General features: G+C 42.4%; 1 protein-coding gene across 4 annotated transcripts in view; it reads left to right on the top strand.

The window, feature by feature from the left end:
- PARN (poly(A)-specific ribonuclease) overlaps positions 1-18,624 on the top strand; it is a 200,045-nt gene that overhangs the window by 61,901 nt on the left and 119,520 nt on the right. For all 4 annotated transcript variants that reach the window (XM_013974854.2, XM_005697515.3, XM_013974853.2 and 1 more), the window contains 3 exons: positions 12,185-12,240; positions 13,217-13,303; positions 16,256-16,330. In XM_013974854.2, the coding sequence (XP_013830308.1) occupies positions 12,185-12,240; positions 13,217-13,303; positions 16,256-16,330 (218 nt within the window). The remainder of the gene's footprint in view (positions 1-12,184; positions 12,241-13,216; positions 13,304-16,255; positions 16,331-18,624) is intronic.

Below are 18,624 nucleotides of genomic sequence, written 5' to 3'. Positions count from 1 at the left end.
AGAAGCCTGCTTACAATTTTGTAGATAATGTCTCTCTGGGGCTGTGATTGCCCCCTTCCGGCTCTGGCTGCCTGTCATCGGAGGGGGATGATCTGCAGCCAGCTGTCTCTGTTCAGTCCTTTGTTCTGTGCATGGGCCTGGTGGTGTCTTAGGTTAGGGCTGGCTTTTTGGGTGGTAGTTATCCCACAGTCTGGTTTGCTAGCCCAAGTTAGTTCGCTCAGATTGGGCTTGGGGCATTCAGGGCAGATCCTTATGCTAAGCAATGCAGCCCGCGCCTCCCTGCTCAGCCTCCGCTTGCTAGTGGTGGGTGCAGGCATCTGCGCTGCTTCTCCGCTGGGGGAGTTACCGCTGGGCGTGGAATTTGTGGGTTTAAATTATTTATTTATTTTTCCTCCCTGTTATGTTGCCCTCTGTGCTTCCAAGGCTCGCCACTGACTCAGCAGTGAGAGTGTTTCCTGGTGTTTGGAAACTTCTCTCTTTAAGACTGCCTTCCTGGGACGGAGCTCCGTCCCTACCTCTTTTGTCTCTTTTTTTGTCTTTTATATTTTTTCCTACCTCCTTTCGAAGGCAATGGGCTGCTTTTCTGGGTGCCTGATGTCCTCTGCTGGCGTTCAGAAGTTGTTTTGTGAAATTTACTCAGTGTTTAAATGTTCTTTTGATGAATTTGTTGGGGAGAAAGTGGTCTCCCCGTCCTATTCCTCCACCATCTTAGGACCGCCTCCCCCTGCTTGTCTTTCATGAGAGCAGTACCTGCGCCCCTGCAGGGCAGTCCTCACCTTACCTTCTCCTGTCCTGCGTGTCCCTTCTCATACGGAGGAGTAAAAGGTGCTGGAGCAACAAGAAGGCAAGGCCAGTCTGTCTTGCGTGCACGCTCAGTTGCTCAGACTGCGTGTCCGACTCTTTGTCACCCCATTGAGTATAGCCCGCCAGGCTCCTCTGCCCATGGAAGTTTCCAGGCAAGAATACTGGAGGAGGTTGTCAATTCCTCCTCCAGTGGATCTTCCTGACTCAGAGATCAAACCCAAATCTCTTACATCTCCTACATTGGCAGGTGGATCTTTACTATGTGCCACCTGGGAAGCCTCCTAGCAATTGCTTCAGGTTTTAGCATCTTAGGGGATGGAGCCAATATGTCTTTACCTGAGATCCTGTTAAGCTTGGGTATCAGTTAAGTCCATTGTGGTTCTTTTTTAAAAAAATAATGTAATTTGTGTATTATTAGCGGTGCTGGGTCTTCGTTCCTGCTCTGGCTTTTTCTAGTCGGGCTATGTGCTGGCTGCTCTAGTTGCAATGCTCGGGCTTCTCATTGCTGTGGCTTCTCTTGTTGTGAAGCCTGGGCTCTAGGGTGCTCAGACTTAGTAGCTGTGGCCTGTGGGCTCAGTAGTTGGTGGCTCCCGGGCTCTCGAGCACAGGCTCAGTAGTTGTGGTGCATGGGTTTAGTTGCTCTGCGGCATGTGGGATCTTCCTGGATCAGGGATGAAACCCTCATTTCCTGCACTGGCAGGTGGATTCTTCTTTACCACTGAGCCACCAGGGAAGCCCATAAGTCCATTGTTTTAAGTGTTAGAGTAATTTCCCCCAAGAGCTTTCCAGCTTTACAACATAAGCAAGCGAGAGGTGCAACACAGTTTGTGCTTTTGGGAAGACCTGCCTGTGGGTGTCACAGTGCTCAACATGATGGGTTTCCATATGTGTTTCACGTGTTAAAATCATTTGGTTAATTTCTCTAGTAGAACAGCTTCGCTTCAGGGTACTGTGTAATAGAAAGCAGTTGTGGTCTCTGGGATCAGGTACCTGGATTTGAATCCCAGCCCCGCTCTCTATACCTGGCACCCCTTGAGCAAGTTACCCTCAGCTTCCTCATCTGTAGTTGAGAATGATGGTACCCGTTGGATAGGGTTGCCGTCAGAGTGACATGGGAGAATGTGTATAAAATGCACAGTGCCTGACATGTCATAGGCTTCAGTCAGCTTGTCACTGCTTTGGGGACATTTGTACTTTGAAGAGGTGCTTCTGTTGACCAGATGCTGGGAACAAATGGAGAGCTTTTTGTTTTTAAAGGAAATACCGTATAATCATATCTTTAGTACTGTAGGCCTCCTATAAGGTGGGCTTTGTATTCAGTTATGAGCCTTGATCAGAAAAAATAGGGAGAGGAGGATAAAGCGTGCTTGTAACTCACTGGTGCTCAGGAAGATTTGCATGTACGTCTTTTTTGCTTTTTGTTTCCCCCTTTGAGGCATATGGTCATATCTCAGTCTTTGGGCTGGGCAGCATTTCTAGTTGTAGATTTTTATTGGGAGAGGAAAGTAAAGAAGTAGCATTTACTAAGTAACCCTTTGAAAGTGGTTTCTTTTTGTTTTTGTTTTTGTTTTTTACCAGCTTTATTGGGATATAAATTTGCACACCATACAGTTCACCCATTTAAAGTGTACAGTTCAGTGGTTTGGGGTATATAACATTATGCATTTTTTAAAAATTATGGTAAACTGTATGTAACCTACAATTTGCCATTTTAATGATTTTTAAGCGTACAGTTCAGTGGCAGTAAGTACATCCACAGTGTTGCACAGCTGTCCCACTGTCTGTTTCCAGAACTTTTTCCTCACCCCAAACAAACTCTGTGGTCATTAGGCAGTAATTCCCCATCCTCTGGCTCCCCTCAGCCCCAGGTAAACCTCTCACCTGCTTTTCTATCTACAAATTTGTCCTTGTGTGAGCTGTTTCTTCTTGAGCAACTCATTGCTCCAGTGAGAACTTAATCTATTGAAACAACACCTTGGGTTTCCTAAATCAGTGTTGGCTTGGTTTGATTGCCCCAAAAGTGAGCGCCCTGATTTTCATAAAGGTGAAAGACAAGGTGAGTCTCGAGCACATGAAAATAGCCTTGAGTGTGGGGCTTCTTAAGACTAGAAACTAGTGCTTGTTTCCAAACTAGTTGTTGAGTTCTCCAGGCAAGGGGTGCTTGCCTCAAACTGACACTGCCTTATCTAATTTCTGCCTAGCAACCTTGTTTTCCTAAAGATTTATTGGGCAAGCTGTTTCCATGGCTTTATCAGAAGGCCACTTTTGATATGGGTATAGGCCATGCCACATACCTCTAGTCGGTGTGCTAGCCCTGTGGGCCCCCAAGGGCTGTCTACATGTGGGCCCATTCTAGCCTTGGATTGGCTTGAAAGTACATGTCTCTCTAGCTTAATAACTTGTTTATCATTACAATTTGTAGAGGTTAGAAAAAATGAGTCCCTGGATATTTGTTTAAGCAGCTTGCCTCCTTCTTAGCAGGATATCATCATAGTTCCTGTGATTCCTATTTGAATCTCCACAAGCTTGGTAGCGGACCTAAAACAACAGACATTTATTCTTTCACAGTTCTGGAGGCCAGAAGTTTGAAATTAGGGTATAGGTGTGGCTGCGCTCCTTCCACAGGCTCTGTGAAGGATCTGTTCCTTGCTTCTCTAGGGCCTGGTGATGCTGGCACTCCTCGGCTTGTCACCGTGTCACTCCAGTCTCTGCCTCCCCCTCTGTGTGTATCCTGTCTCTCTTTCTTTTGTAAGGACAGTTGTGATGGTATTTAGGGTATACTTGGATAGTTCGGGATATGGCCTCATGTAAGGTCCTTAACCTGATTTCTAGTTCCATCTGCTAAGATCCTTTTTTCAAAGAAGACAGCATTCAGAGGTTCTGGGAATTAGGCTGCGGACCTATCTTTTTGGAGGCCCATTTATAGGCATGTTGGTAGTAAAGTCAGTATTCTTAGGTAGTCCTTGCCTTGCTTTGGCCCTGGCTGTAAGCAAGTAGGTCATAGTTATTTCCAAGACTGTTTCACAGTTAATTTATATCAGTCAGAGGTTAGCAGGGTACCCTAAGAAATTTAGAAGTGAGAGAGTGAAGAGAGGTGAAGTCGCTTAGTCATGTCTGCCTCTTTGCAACCCCATGAACTGTAGCCCGCCAAGCTCTTCTGTCCATGGGATTTTTCAGGCAAGAATACTGGAGTGGGTTGCCATTTCCTTCTCCAGGGGATCTTCCCAACCCAAGGATCAAACCTGGGTCTCCTGCATTGCAGGCAGACTCCTTACTGGCTGAGCCATGAGGGAATTTAGACTAGCTGCCAAGTATCTTCTCTATTGAACATCTTCCATGGTTCAGAGTATTTCACCCACAGTGACTATAATTTCTGACAGCATCCCTGCTGCTAAGTCACTTCAGTCTCGTCTGACTGTGCGACCTCATAGATGGCAGCCCACCAGGCTCCCCCATCCCTGGGATTCTCCAGGCAAGAACGCTGGAGTGGGTTGCCATTTCCTTCTCCAATGCATGAAAGTGAAAAGTGAAAGGGAAGTTGCTCAGTCGTGTCTGACTGTTAGTGACCCCATGGACTGCAGCCTACCAGGCTCCTCCGTCCATAGATTTTCCAGGCGAGAGTACTGGAGTGGGGTGCCATTGCCTTCTCTGACAGCATCCCTGAGGAGGTAGGTAATAAGGTCCCTCATTTGCAAGCTGAGGCCATCTGCTGAGGGCCCCAGAAACAGTTGAGTCTGGGATAACCCATGTTTGTCCTCAGCTGGGGATAGGATTCTTACTCCAGAGCATCAGTCTCTAAAAGAGACGGCTTGACAGTTAGTAGGACGTTTTCTTAAGAGGCAATGCTAGTGTCACTGAAAGATTTCTTTGTCTGCATGTTTGGCTTGAGCAGTGATTCCAAAAGATGTTGACTTGGACCACCGGATCGAGTGTGACCAGTTTCCTCTGACATTTTATAGTCTGCTGTTTTATAGGTCCAGCAGCCGTTGCCTTTGTACAATGTTTAGTTTAACACTTCTAGCTGATGTAATTTGATATGGTTCATTGATGGAGACTGTTTAAATGAGCTGCTGACTTTCTTTCCTTTTGCCTTTCTTCCCCGCACCCCCCCTTGTTTCTTGTGTTCATCTCCGAGAAGGGACATGAGTTGGCTTTGGGACAAATGTCGGGTAACGCTCTATTTGTCAAGACATCAAGTGACTAGACTGGAAATTGCGCGTGCACCCCTCTCCCCGCCCCGAGTGAAATGAAAATAACTGGTGCCACAGTGACTCCTCTACCCAGTGGTTGCCCTCTCATTTTACACAAGAGCTTTAGCGAGCGAAATAAATGAGCTTATTTTGTGAGCGATGTCTGCATGCTTCCTACCCTGGATGATAAAATTAGTTTTTTATGGCGCATAAATATGTATAATGATGAGCCCTTGCATACACGGTTCTCATGAAGTGCTTTTTACTGCTGTGCCCTGAAGGAAATACCAAGACCATTTGCAAGAACAGTAGAGCTGGCAGTCGTTAAAGGTTTCAATTTTCCTCTGGAAGGCTTGGGACTTGGAGTTAGGTGCAAATTAATTCACCACTCAAATCGTGTTGAGATGAGATTGTACTCGGCATCTCCGTATTCTGGTCTGCAGTGGCATAAGAGGAGTTCAGTTTTGCTTGGAAATCTGTTCTTTGAGGTAAAGCTTTTTAGGAAGAGACATGTAGTCTTGGACAAATGCATATGTTTACTCTTTAAATGAAATACTGAGTTTCTAGGTGGAAGAATGAAAAGTTTGGGGGCTGGAGGGTTTTCCTTTTGCTCAGGCAGAACCAGAGTAAACACTGTCCTCTTTTATGAAGACAGGCTGTAACATCAGAAATCCTTCTAGGTCATTCAAGCCTGTGTGTATGTGTACAGATCTGACCTTACAGAAAATAAAGCTCTTGTATTCAGATACCTCATTATCTCACTGACCCCTAAGATGCGCCGTTTCACAGGGTTTTCCTGATGGTGATCATGGTGTGTGGGGCGGGTGTGACCGAGAGGCCCGAGGCCCGGGTAGCAGCTGGTTCTGCACTGCAGATGTGGAAAGGTTGTCCTTTGACCTGCAACTGCATGGCTGTCTTCTCTGCTCCTTCATCCTGGTTGCCTTCCTCAGTCCACCCAAAGCTCTTCTCAGAAAGCAACCTCGTTTCTTATATCTGGACTCTGCCCCGTTGCACGAAGCTATAATTTAATCAGCCCTTAGAGCATTGCCAAAAACTACTGACAAAAGCCTGTGTCTGAGATTGTACATCTCGAGTTCTTGCACTAGAGGTGATTCAGGACGCGCGTCCTCATTTGTCCCTTAGAGGCTCAGTGTTTCACGTGAGGCTGTGGGAAGAGCTCAGGTTAGAAGCCCAATGTGAGGGGGGTGTGGGCTTCCCAGGTGGCACCAGTGGTAAAGAACCTGCCCACCTGCCAGTGCAGGAGATGTAAGAGACGTGGGTTCAATCCCTGGGTTAGGAAGATCCCCCGGAGGAAGAAATGGCAAGTTGCTCCAATATTCTTGCCTGGAGAATTCCACAGACAGAGGAGCCTGGCGGGGTTGCACAGTTGGACACAACTGAAGCGTAAGGGGGTACCTGGCAGAGAGAAGGTGAGGCCTTTAGTGTAAGACTAGTAATGGAGAAGGCAATGGCATCCCACTCCAGTACTCTCACCTGGAAAATCTCATGGACGGAGGAGCCTGGTGGGCGGCAGTCCATGGGGTCGCTAAGAGTCGGACACGACTGAGCGACTTCACTTTCATTTTTCACCTTCATGCATTGGAGAAGGAAATGGCAACCCACTCCAGTGTTCTTGCCTGGAGAATCCCAGGGACGGGGGAGCCTGGTGGGCTGCCATCTGTGGGGTTGCACAGAGTCAGGTATGACTGAAATGACTTAGCAGCAGCAGCAGCAGTAATGGGGAAACTTTGGGTCTGAATCTGTCTCTGCTCCCATGATGGCCAAGGGTAAGCCGCTGGAGCAGGAAAAAGCTGCTTGCTCGTTCCTTGTATGATAGGACTTGGTGCCTGTCCCCCAGACACCAGAGGATCAGAGAAGGCTGAATGTGCCGTAACAAACGCTTATTTTAGTCAGGAACCTGTCCTTTTAAAAAGTAATATATTCTTATCCTGACTGAAGCAGAAATTACCCACTTGTAATTCCACCAGCCAAAATGAAACAAAACAAAACAAAACTGTCATTTGGTGTATTTCCTGCTAATGTGTTTTCTATCTCTATTTCATGTATTCATTGAGATAGTACTGTTACATAATTTGGTAACTTAAAAAAAATTCAATAAAGGATTTTTCAAAAGACGTTAACACTAGCGGTTAGCAGCATGGCGTTGCTGGTCTTCAGTGGCGGCTCAGGTGAGCATCGTGGTCCACGTACAGCCCAATCCATGTGTCTGGCCTTCTATCAGCTGCACAGCCACTGCCCTGCACTAGGTATTACTGGTTTTTTGCCAGTTGTTTCTTTTCTTTTTTTTCTTTTAAATATATTTATTTGGCTCTGCCGGGTCTTTGTTGCGGCATGCCGGATCCTTAGTTGAGGCATGTGAACTCCTGTGGGATCATGAGTTGCAGCGTGTGGGATCTAGTTCCCTGACCAGGAATCAAACCCAGGGTCCCCCAGCACTGGGAGTGCAGAGTCTTACACGCTGGACTACCAGGGAAGTCCTGCCGATTGTTTCTTTGAGTGGCCCCAAGTGCAGGTCATTGATCCACTGTCTTTTTCTGCCATCACTTAGCAGCAGTGGAAACCATGCTGCTGCAGGAGCAAAACGAAATATTTCCTTTCATTTCTGAATAGAGTTATTGGCTTTACGTGTATGTAGACTCGGTCATGTGGAATTTTAATGAACCGTAATGATCTTTGTGGTTCCCAGAGGTTTGAGCCTCTGTGCAAAATATTCCTGAATCACCTTCAGGACTTCCTGTCTGCATTTAAATGTCACCTTTGCCCTTTATGTTTTCTTGAGCATAGCTGCATAAAGCAGGTTAATACTAGCACTGTTTGCCATCCATTTTCACATTGGACAACTGCAAATGATTCAGATAAGCCACAGTCCAAGACAAGCTCTTTTGTCATCAAAGAATACCCTTTGACCTTAGTGTACCTCTTTTGAGCTGCTCAGTGTGTCTTGTGCTTGCCAAAATCTGGGTCTGAAGCTTGTTCTAAGGTCGGAGAATTTTGACAGGTTTGGAGAGTCTGTGTATGTGTGTGCCAGCCTTGGGGTCCGTATTAGAGGCTAAAGCTTGTGATGCCGGAGGGGCTGCTTTGTCGCCAAGTCATAGAAAGGGTTGGACTTTTGCCAGTGAGTTGCCAAGAGCGTAGTTTATGCTGTCTTTTTTTTTTACTTTCTTCTTCAAAATGAGGAAAACAATGGTCAGCAGTTGTTTCCCCCAATTGACCTCTTGCAGAGGACCTAGCTGTTTGCCACAATTGACCTCCTGGTTTCAGGGAATGGTGGAAGCCTTATGTTATTGCTGCCTGGATGTTGAGGGAGTCCTTGACGTTTGTTGTGATAGTTTTGTGTTTCTCTTAAGTCACAATAATTTACTGCAAACAAATCATTAAAACTAATACCTTTTTGGGAGAAGTTGACACAAGTTATTATTACCCACCTGATCTGTGAATCATCATTTGTGGAAATTAACAGTCTTAAACATACTTTTTTCTGTGAACCCAGTGATTTTCAGTTCCCAGGTTATGAGTCAGTAGGACTTAGGTGGGTGGGGCCAAAGGAATTTGCATTCCTATCAAGATGCCTGTCTGGGGAAACACATTTTGATAAGTGCTCAAGGTTCTAGGCTCTAAGAAGCTTTAAGTCGGAAATGAAATTCTCCTGTGACTACAAGCCTTCTAACATAGTCCAGGTCACAGTGTCACACCACCATGGTCAGAGAAGAATGTCAGCAGATGACTTTCCATGAATGCCATGCAGCATGCGGGCAGCAGAGCTGGGTGGCTGTTCTGGACACAAAGGCACTGTCCACAGCCTATTCTGTGTAGCCTGTTAAGAGGCTGAGCTGAAGTCACCCAGTCTGCTGACGGAATGACCCCCGAGTATGCTGTGCTCCACCCTTGGATCTGTCCGGATGTTTGAAAGCCACACTAAACAACATTGCCAGTATCATCATAGAGCATTAAGAAACTGACAAATGCCCAAAAGGGCAGAATTTATTTTATAGCATCTAGAATGTGAACATGAGTCATGTAGTGTACTGGGATAGAATCCCAATGTATGATTGGCCCTTGTATCAGATGGGAACTTTAATTTTAGTCTTTGACAGAATCATTGTCAGTCCTTCAGAGAATAAGTGCAAAAATAGTGTTTCATCAGGAAGCTTGCAGGAACGTGGCCAGGGCCCCACACAGTCTTGTGTGTCTCTACCAAATTATAGCCGCCCTGAATCTTCACTGAAATAAAAATAACATTTCCTGCAAGCGATGGTCCGAGTGTGTTTCCAATATCTGCAGATGAAAGGCCTTCTGGGAGAGACTGTTCTTCAATACAATTCACAGGGAAGGAGCATCCTTTCATGTGCTTGTCAGTATTTCTGCTCTCCTAGTGCATTTCTCATACGTTAAAATGAAAACTGTTTGGTCAGATGAGCCACACACGAGGTGTTTTATCAGATCATACCAGGGTGTCAGTGTAGGCCATCTGACAGCCAGTCAGTATGAGGGGTGCATGCAATGAAATGTTTTAATTTTCCCTCAAAAGGGCAGGCGGGGATGCTTCCAGTGCAGTGGCCTGCAAACCGTCTGGCCTAAAAGGAGAGGGAGGCCCTCGGCGAGTTGACTTTGGGTCTGTTCCACAGACGCTCAGCTCCAGTTTTAGAATCGGTTTCCCAGTTGCATGGGGTGCTGTCAGCCAAGTCACAGACAGAATTGGTTTACGTGTTCCTCCAGGGTTTGGGGTGATTTGCTTCTCTGTAAAGCCCAAACATGAAGGTGGAGGGATGAGTGAGAAGGGCTATTAATATAATTCATTTGGAAGGGGTTTCTATTTAGTTAAAGTATTGAATAAGCAAATAAGGTAGTATAGGATTAACTAACTTAAAAAAAATCTTTTGAGTGTTTCTGCTGAGAATAAATTTTTACTAAGTTTAAACAGAAATGATAACTTATAATCGAGATGAAATATTAAAGGACAAACAGCCAGTGTAACGCTTGATGAAATGTATCTTTAAAATTAAGAAAATATATATTTACATGGCGAGAGAACTGGGGAAGTCTGCTTTTAAATGTCATCCTTGTTTGTATTTATAAGACAATAGATTTTCTAAACTTGGTGAGGCCACATGACCTTTAGAGGAAAACAGTATTTTTAAAAGAAATAAAGCAGCTGCACACTCAAACTTGTGATTTTACTTTATATTGGTCTCCCCACAGCAAGTGGGGTAGTGCACAGGATATACAGGATTGATTCTACCGGTGTTTTCAGTTGAACTTTCTCTAAGAAAATCTCTATAGTTATTCCCCCTGGGCCTATCAGTTCTGGTAGCCTCTGTTTTCTTTTTTAAATTTAAAAAATAATCACAAAAGGATTTTTGAAGAACAAAACTCAGTTTCCCAAAATCATTGGCTGTTTTTTTTCAGAGCAGGGAGTGGCGAGTGTTTTTTATTTTTGGTTTAATGATATTGGGTATTTTACAAAGCTGTCACAATAGTATAAAATGTGCTTTTTTAAAAAAAATTAAAAATTGGCCTGCAAGTTACTGATGTTTTGAATTTTTTGAAAGTTGTCTGGAAATTAATTCTGTTGGAATGACGAACTATAGTTTACCCACCCACACATGTTGTTGAATCTGGAGGTTGATTTTGATTACTAGTGCCTTTGAAGGTATAACAGTGAACATCTTGTTGATTCAGTTTTTATTCTTCTGTTGAAGTTTGGGTACACAATTTATTTTTGTAGTGGTTGATATGTTTCTTCAACTTTTACTGAAAGTTGTTTTGGGGTTTGTTTTTTTTTTTTTTTTTTGGTGTAGAGTTGGGAGCCATCTCTCAATTTACTAAATGGAAAACTGAGAATTATGTGAACCATAAAAATATTGATCCTTCTAACCCAGGACTAACTCATCAGGTTCTGGTTGTCAGTAGTAATAACAACCACTTTCGAGGGGAATCTATGCTTTTATATGTCTCATTGTTTTCTGGCATTGCAGGCGGTATCGATTAAACTGGGTGAACCAGATCCAGAATAGTACACTTGAGCCTAAATTAGTGAACTAAAAATAAATTTGGTTTCTTAGCCATAGGATTTGGTTTATTAAATTGTAGGCTAGGCAACAAGTCCTCAAACCGCAGAGTACCAGGACTTTGTTTTTTCTGGCATTCACAGAACAGTGGTATTCATGCTGATGGCTCCATTTGTAAACTGGATCATGCCCTGCCTGGCTTTTGAATGCCTGGTAATAATGTGCCTTAATTGCAGGTCAGTGAAGCCAAACTAATTGCTTGTTGGGCACTTGAATTGCCTTTTTAATTTGCTGTATAATGCAATCGCTACCAGAAATGCACAATATGCCGTTATCTAAATAAAACTCATTAAAATCATCTTATAGACAACAGAATGCCTGATATTTTGCCTACAATCTTGCAAATAAAAGCAAATTGAATGGCATTATGGAGCGCTGTAATTTAGAAGCGCTCTTCTAAAAAGTGCCTTTGTATCCATTTAAAAAGTATACATAAATCCTGCTATGATTTCTATCAGTGTGATAGGTTTTTTGTTTGTTTGTTTTTACCAAGGATTATTTTGCTTCATGCTTTTAATATGTTTTAAATGGGAGTAATGACAGTTCACCCAGTAAGATTAGTACTCATCCAATGATCTCATTTCACTTTAAAAAAAGAAGAAAAGAAAGACACTGGTGACACATTCCTAGCTCACAAAGCACTGGTCCATAGGGATGACCTTTACGATTTGTGGGGACAGTTGTTCAAGGGGGTTAAGATGGTCGGCACGCTGTAGGGCTCATTTTCTCTCAGTTTTTCTGGACTAACAGGGCAGTTCAGCAGAGGACTTCGTTTCAACTCTTTGATGACTAATTTTATTCATTTAGCTAATATTTATTGAGTAGCTCCTGAGTGCCAGGAACTCTTGTAGGTGTTGGGGATACCAGTTTTTGTTTTCTATTTATAATAAATACTTCAGACTCAAGAAGTGTGCTCAGTCGTGTCTGACTAATATTTAGCCCTAGAGAAAGATGTGAAGTGGATCTTAAGACTCTACAAAATGATTTTAGAAACAAGGTAATATAATTAAGGAGCTTCTATGAAAGAATTTTCTACATGTTTTTATCAGTTGCTTTTTTTAAGAAGTTAGTCCATTATCCATTTTCCTTTTCTTTTGGTAGGTTATTTCTTATGAGAGTCATGGATATCCCGTATCTAAACTTGGAAGGACCAGACTGTAAGTGGATTTTTATTTTCTCATTGCATCTGCACATTTAAATGTGTGGTCTGGAAAGGATAACAGGGACAGAATTACTGAAGAAAGAGCTTTATTCACTTAAAAATAGTCAGTGATTTTGTGGTTGATATGAATAGTATGCCCAAGTTAATGTTACCCTTGGGCCTTGATTAACCCATCTCTTTACTTGTATTTTCCAGTTTATACATGAGTTGAATTAAAAAATATATATATCTTCTCATCATTACTTCATTTTCACTCAGCACTCTGAGTTCATGATTTTCTATAAATACATTGTATATGTAATAGATTTCAAGATGTACTAGCCGTGATAATAACAGTACATTTTCTATTTTCCAGTTGTTTGAGTATGTATATATTTAAGTTTTGTGGTTAGGTTTTTTTATTTTCTCTTTGAAGACCTCGGACAACCACGCTGTTTGAGAGGTGGTTGTCGCTTCTTCCGATTGTTCTTTTCCGTTGCACTTTTTGTAGCCTTGGTAAATTTCCTTAATATATGCCATAGGCAGATAGAAACAGAGGAATTACACTTTATACACGATGATAATAATCACTGCAGTAGAAGTTTGAGGACATACTGTGTTGCACTTCGTATTAGTTTTAATGCTCAAACCTGTCACCCTTGCAGCAGTTGTGTGAGCTGAGTCTTGTCATCCCCAGGAAATAACCACGAGTGGCTAGGCCTCTGGCTTTGAGTTGCACAGCCAAGTGGTGGGTGTGGGATTAGAAAACAAGATTGTGACTCAGGACTACGTCTGTTCAAACAGTCCATTCAGTTTGGACAGTGCTTTTTTTTTTTTTAAGTTAGATAAACATGGACATTAAGGCTCATTTGGTAATTGCAAGGCTTTCATAATGATTCTGCAAGTTAGCCTGGGCTCAGTTTCATCGACGAACCACTGGTCAGGTGTCCCTTTTTCAGCCATCAACCTTTCATCAAAAATTTGTTTTGTAGTGCAGCCTAAACGTGATCACGTCCTCCATGTGACATTCCCCAAAGAATGGAAAACCAGTGACCTTTACCAGCTTTTCAGTGCCTTTGGTAAGTCAAGAATAAGTATAGATGTTTTTTTTTAGGGTCCTGCTCCTCTTATGGTCTAGGTGGTCAGAGTATGTAGATGGCTTTAGCTTGGACATAAAAGAGGATTAATATGCAAAGTTTTCATCTCACTCAGAGAGTTTTTGGAGCTTGGTATGCTGCTTTCTTATGCCAATATGATCTGAGGACTTTTTGCTAGCATCCTACAGCAGAGCTCTGTTACTCATCTATATCCATGAAAATCAAGAACAGTTAGCCCCTTACTGTCGACCCATGGGGAAGAAGTCTAGGCTGAATCATTGTTAAAATGAAATGGAAAGAGAATGCCTGTTTCATAAGGGCAGGCAGTTGCTGCTCAATATCGAATAGTCCAGCAGACAAGCACAGGTGTTTGAGAGGACCAAATATGGGGTAGGTTCTTCTGTTACCTTTTTTATCAGGTCAGGTGATTAGATTAAATTGAACAGTCTTCTGATTAGGGTTTATAAAGGCCATTCTGATTGTAAGTCTTCAGCAGTGTCTCTTAATTTTAACAAATAAAGTATTTAGACTGTCATCTCTGGAGATTCATGATTAAAATGGAAGCAGCAAAAACCTGAATGTCCAATAATAAGCCTGTTTAGTGAACGTTAATGTGTCTCCCCAACAGCTTAATATGTAGCCGTTTTAGAAAGAGTGGAAGAGTTTGTTAAAAGATGGTAAAATGTTTGTATTTTAGCATTCAGAGTAAAATGCAGATACAAAGTAGAATTCCTATATAACTAACATCATTTTTGTTGAAATCAAACTGAAAGGATGCACTGTGCTCTTATCACTGAATGTTTTAGATAGGATTTTTTTCTTCCTCTTTTTGCTTTTCAATATTTCTTAAAATAAACATACATTAGCTTTTATAAGTACAAAACATTGTGCAGTTTTTAGGAATGTAAGTGTATGCAAGTATATTTCTGGCAAGTCATCCTAATCTTTGCAGATAGTTTAAATGACTTCTGAAATTCTAGTCCTGCTTTTTAACTTAAATGCAGTGAGATTTCACAGTACATTCCTTTGGTAAGCTTTGGATGTTGTTTCCCATCTTGTGTTGCTCCTACCCCTATTTACTTAAACTTTAATTGGCTATATTCATCAGGACGCTCTGAGTAGAATATTTTTCATTTTAATTAAAGAAAGGTTAGCTGTGTGATATTGAACAGGTAACCTCTCTGTGTTTCCTCCTTGGAGATGATGATGGCGATGTTGCTGCCTATTTAATAGGCTTGTCAGGATGATCAAATGAGCTGATCCGTGGAATGCATTCAGAATAGTATGTGGCTTAGAGTAGCTACTTGAGAAACGTTAATTATTGTTGTTGAGTCACTAAGTCGTGTGCAGCTCTTTGCAGCCCCATGGACTGTGGCCCACCAGGCTCCTCTGTCCCTGGGATTTCCCAGGCAAGAGTACTGGAGTGGGGTGCCACTTCCTCCCCCAGGGGATCCGCATCTCCTGCATTGGCAGGTGGACTCTTTCCCACTGAGCCACCTGGGAAGCCCCCACACACTATTTGTCTAGAAAAAACATACAGGGTAGAGAGCTAAGGAAGTAATGGTAGTGACTTTTGTAATCGAGAAAGTCCTGGCACTCCATGGTGCAGCAGGAAGTGAAAGTTCTTTCCTGTGAAGGAGATGCAAAGCAGCTTTCAAGTATTCCGAAGCCTTCAAAAATTTTAATAGATAATAAGACATTCTTTCATCACTAAGTTTTGGTGATGTTTCGCCATTAAAAAAAATTCATTCCAGTCTTCCGTGTTTTTTCAGGAAGAGGGTAGTGGGTAGATCTCTGCTTGCCCCTGGGTTTTCTCCAGCTCCCGGCCCTCTGCTCCTCTCCCCCTCTGTCCACTCTCCTGCATTCCATTCTGTTTGCGTTTCGCCTTTGGAGAGGACTTGTCTCTGTATGTGAAAGTCATTTTGTGCCACTATACTGCCCTCTGTCCCTCTGTGTTTTTCTTTTCTGTATTGGTCTGTCTTGGTTTCCTCTCTCTGACGCCTTCTTCTCCTGTCCTTTATCCCCTATCTGTTTTTCGTTATTTGAGTTCTTTCCCTGGCCTTGAGATCAGCATTGACTTTTTCTTATTTCTTACACACATGCTTTCTGGTTTTTACTAGTGATCCTTTTAAAAATATACCAGGTTCATGGACTTTTAGTCTTTTAGTACATGAACCTAGCATAGTCCTTCATTTATTTAAGTCTTCATTAGTTTTCGTTTGCTTATTTTCAATCCTGACTCCAGCAGTGAAAGTGCCGAATCGTAATGACTAGACCACCAGGGAACTCCCTACTCCTGATCTTGATTGGAAAAAAGTCTCTAACCCTGGCAGGAGATTGGGTTGAATGGTAAACTGCCTCAGGATTTAATCCAGAAGGATCTTTTTTTGTTTGTTTGTTTTTAAAACAAACTTTAGAAGATTCTTCTGGTTTTCCTGGTTATCTGCTTTCCTGAAGTTTTAACTGTAGCAGCTACTATGATCGGAGGAGGCAATGGCAACCCACTCCAGTACTCTTGCCTGGAAAGTCCCATGGATGGAGGAGCCTGGTGGGCTGCAGTCTGTGGGGTCTCGAAGAATCAGACATGACTGAGAGATTTCACTTTCACTTTTCACTTTCATGCATTGGAGAAGGAAATGGTAACCCACTCCAGTGTTCTTGCTTGGAGAATCCCAGGGACGGTGGAGCCTGGTGGGCTGCCGTCTATGGGGTCGCACAGAGTTGGACACGACTGAATCGACTTAGCAGCAGCAGCTACTATGATAGATTTAAGTTTTATTTCTCTGTAGTGCTGAGATTTTGATCATCTTTTAAACTAACACCTCATTTCTCTTTAAATTGATGGATGTTCTGAAATATGTCAGATATACAAATGGAATCTGAGAGCTATCTAAATGGCTAAATGCTTACTTTGCTTTTAATTCAATATTTCAGGTAACATTCAGATATCTTGGATTGATGACACATCAGCATTTGTTTCTCTCAGCCAACCTGAACAAGTGCCAATTGGTAAGTGTGTTGGGCCTTTGTTTGGTGTATTGATTAAAAGTGGGAGCTTGCCCACTTCCCAGTCTAGATGCTGTGGTGTTCAGTCAACTGATTCACAAGCATTGCTGCCTGGTTTGTTTTGAGCTTGTCTCTGAAATAAAGGAAGTAATTAGTAAGTATCGCATGTAGATGAAAAAATAAGACAAATGTATAGATTCTTTAGATATACTCTATCATATATCTTTCATTTTTCTGTTCCCTTCCTATAGCCCTTTTTCGAAAATGCTTTGTATGTTTACTTTGAAGGATAGAAATAGCAAGTTGAGAGGAATGGGGAATACCAGATGGTGATTCCTATATTGACCTGTTTGCCCCTATACTTTTCCCATTTATTTTATAACTTTTTGCGATTCACTTATTTCATTAAACTGGTATCAAATACTTGTTTTTACAAACAAATAAACTGAAAGATACTCTAGCTGCTTCCAAATTAGGATTGTAAAAAGATCGAATACCAACTCTCTTATAACATTGGACCCTAAATAATTTTGATTTTAACCATCACAAAACATCCTATATTCTTAGGATGTAAAGCTATTGAAGAAAATATGTATTGTTCACCTACTTCTTCACATAGATTTCAAGTTCCCTGGTGCAAATAATAAAAACGTATGAAAATGTTAAGTATGCTGATTAACATTTTCTTCTTATTAAATGAAGTGCCACAGACTAAAAGTATATAATTCTGACTGATGTATGAGCAGAATATAAGCAGTTCTATATGAAAATTTCTACAAATACACAAATTCAGGTCAAATATTTTTTGATATTTAAAAATAGATATATCACAGGAATATATGCCGTGTTATAGAAATGGAAAGTTTAGGCTCTGGAATCATATTGCCACACTACCTATAGTGTGACCTTGGGCAAGTTCTTTAATAAGCTTCTGCTTATCTTTATAAACTGAGGACAATGTATGGATTTTCTAGGATTGTTGTGAGGATTACACGAGATGATTATGTATATAAAGCTGGCATTGCTTGGAACTTTCATGGTGGTTATTTCGAAGTAGATTTCAACATGAAAGGCACTGCAGGAGCTTGTGGCACTAGGAACAGTACTGGATACAGGGTGTGAATTATATTGCTATCAACAGTTACATGTCTTCATATTTGCTTATCTGTGACCTATCCCCCCACAATCCTTAGAAAGACAGTTTACATGGAATCCAAAGGGAACGGGTTATTAGAAAGCTAAGGATGACTTCAAGTGTGGGGCAAGGACCTTGAGATTAAGATGGTTGTGAGACTTCAAGAAATTAGGCCGTGCAGTGGGAGCAAAGGGGACGTGCAAGCTTTCAAGTCACACTGACGTGGGAACTAGCCTCCCTCTGCCACCTGTCAACCACGCACCTCGAGGCATGCCACGTAAATTCTAAGCCACAGGCTCCTCACTGGAGAGATGGAGATGGTGATAGTTACTTTGTACAATGATACCACACAGTATCTGTCTGTCTATTTAATTTGGCTGCTCTGGGTCTCAGTTGTGGCACTCAGGATCTTTGATCTTTGTTGTGGCATGCAGGATCTTTAGTTGTAGCATATGAACTCTTTGAAGCTTGTGGGATGTAGTTATCCAACCAGCGGCTCTCCAGCCCCTGCACTGGGAGCTCGGAGTCTTAGCCCCTGGACCACCAGGGAAGCCCCAAGATCACAGATTTTAAGTTCCCAGCAAAGAGCCTGGCACTCCATCAGCAGTGCCAGACGATTGGTAGTATTTATCATGACACTGCTTGGCCTCCCTCGCTGTGTGTAAATCTGGAATCTGTAAGACACTAGTGAGTAGTATTTACTTGAAAGTGCAAGCATAATTCCTTGTTTATGGGTAAGAGGTGTCAAAGCCTCTTTTAACGTTCCTGTTATACTGTATTTGATGTCCCGTAATGATTATTCCCTTACTTATTTTTGCATCTTTCAATAGTATAGTAGCTTTTACGCTCAATATTTTATTCAGTGATACCTGAAATCAAGCTAGATTTCAGAATCACGTAGCCACAGAAGTCCTCTGATTTGTTCATTGCCCATCTTATTCACCACTGGGGGCTTCCCTGGTGGCCCAGATAATGAAGAATCTGCCTGCAATGCAGGAGACCTGGGTTTAATCCCTGGGTCAGGAAGATCCCCTGGAAAAAGGAATGGCTACCCACTCCAGTATTCTTGCTTGGAGAATTCCTTGGACAGAGGAGCCTGGCGGGCTACAGTCCATAGAGTTGCAAAGAGTCAGACACAACTGAGTGACTGAGACACAAATAC

The sequence above is a fragment of the Capra hircus genome, chromosome 25 (assembly GCF_001704415.2).
Source record: "Capra hircus breed San Clemente chromosome 25, ASM170441v1, whole genome shotgun sequence".
NCBI lineage: Eukaryota > Metazoa > Chordata > Mammalia > Artiodactyla > Bovidae > Capra > Capra hircus.
The sequence above is the reverse complement of the archived record's forward strand: the minus strand, read 5'-3'. Positions and strand labels throughout refer to the sequence as shown.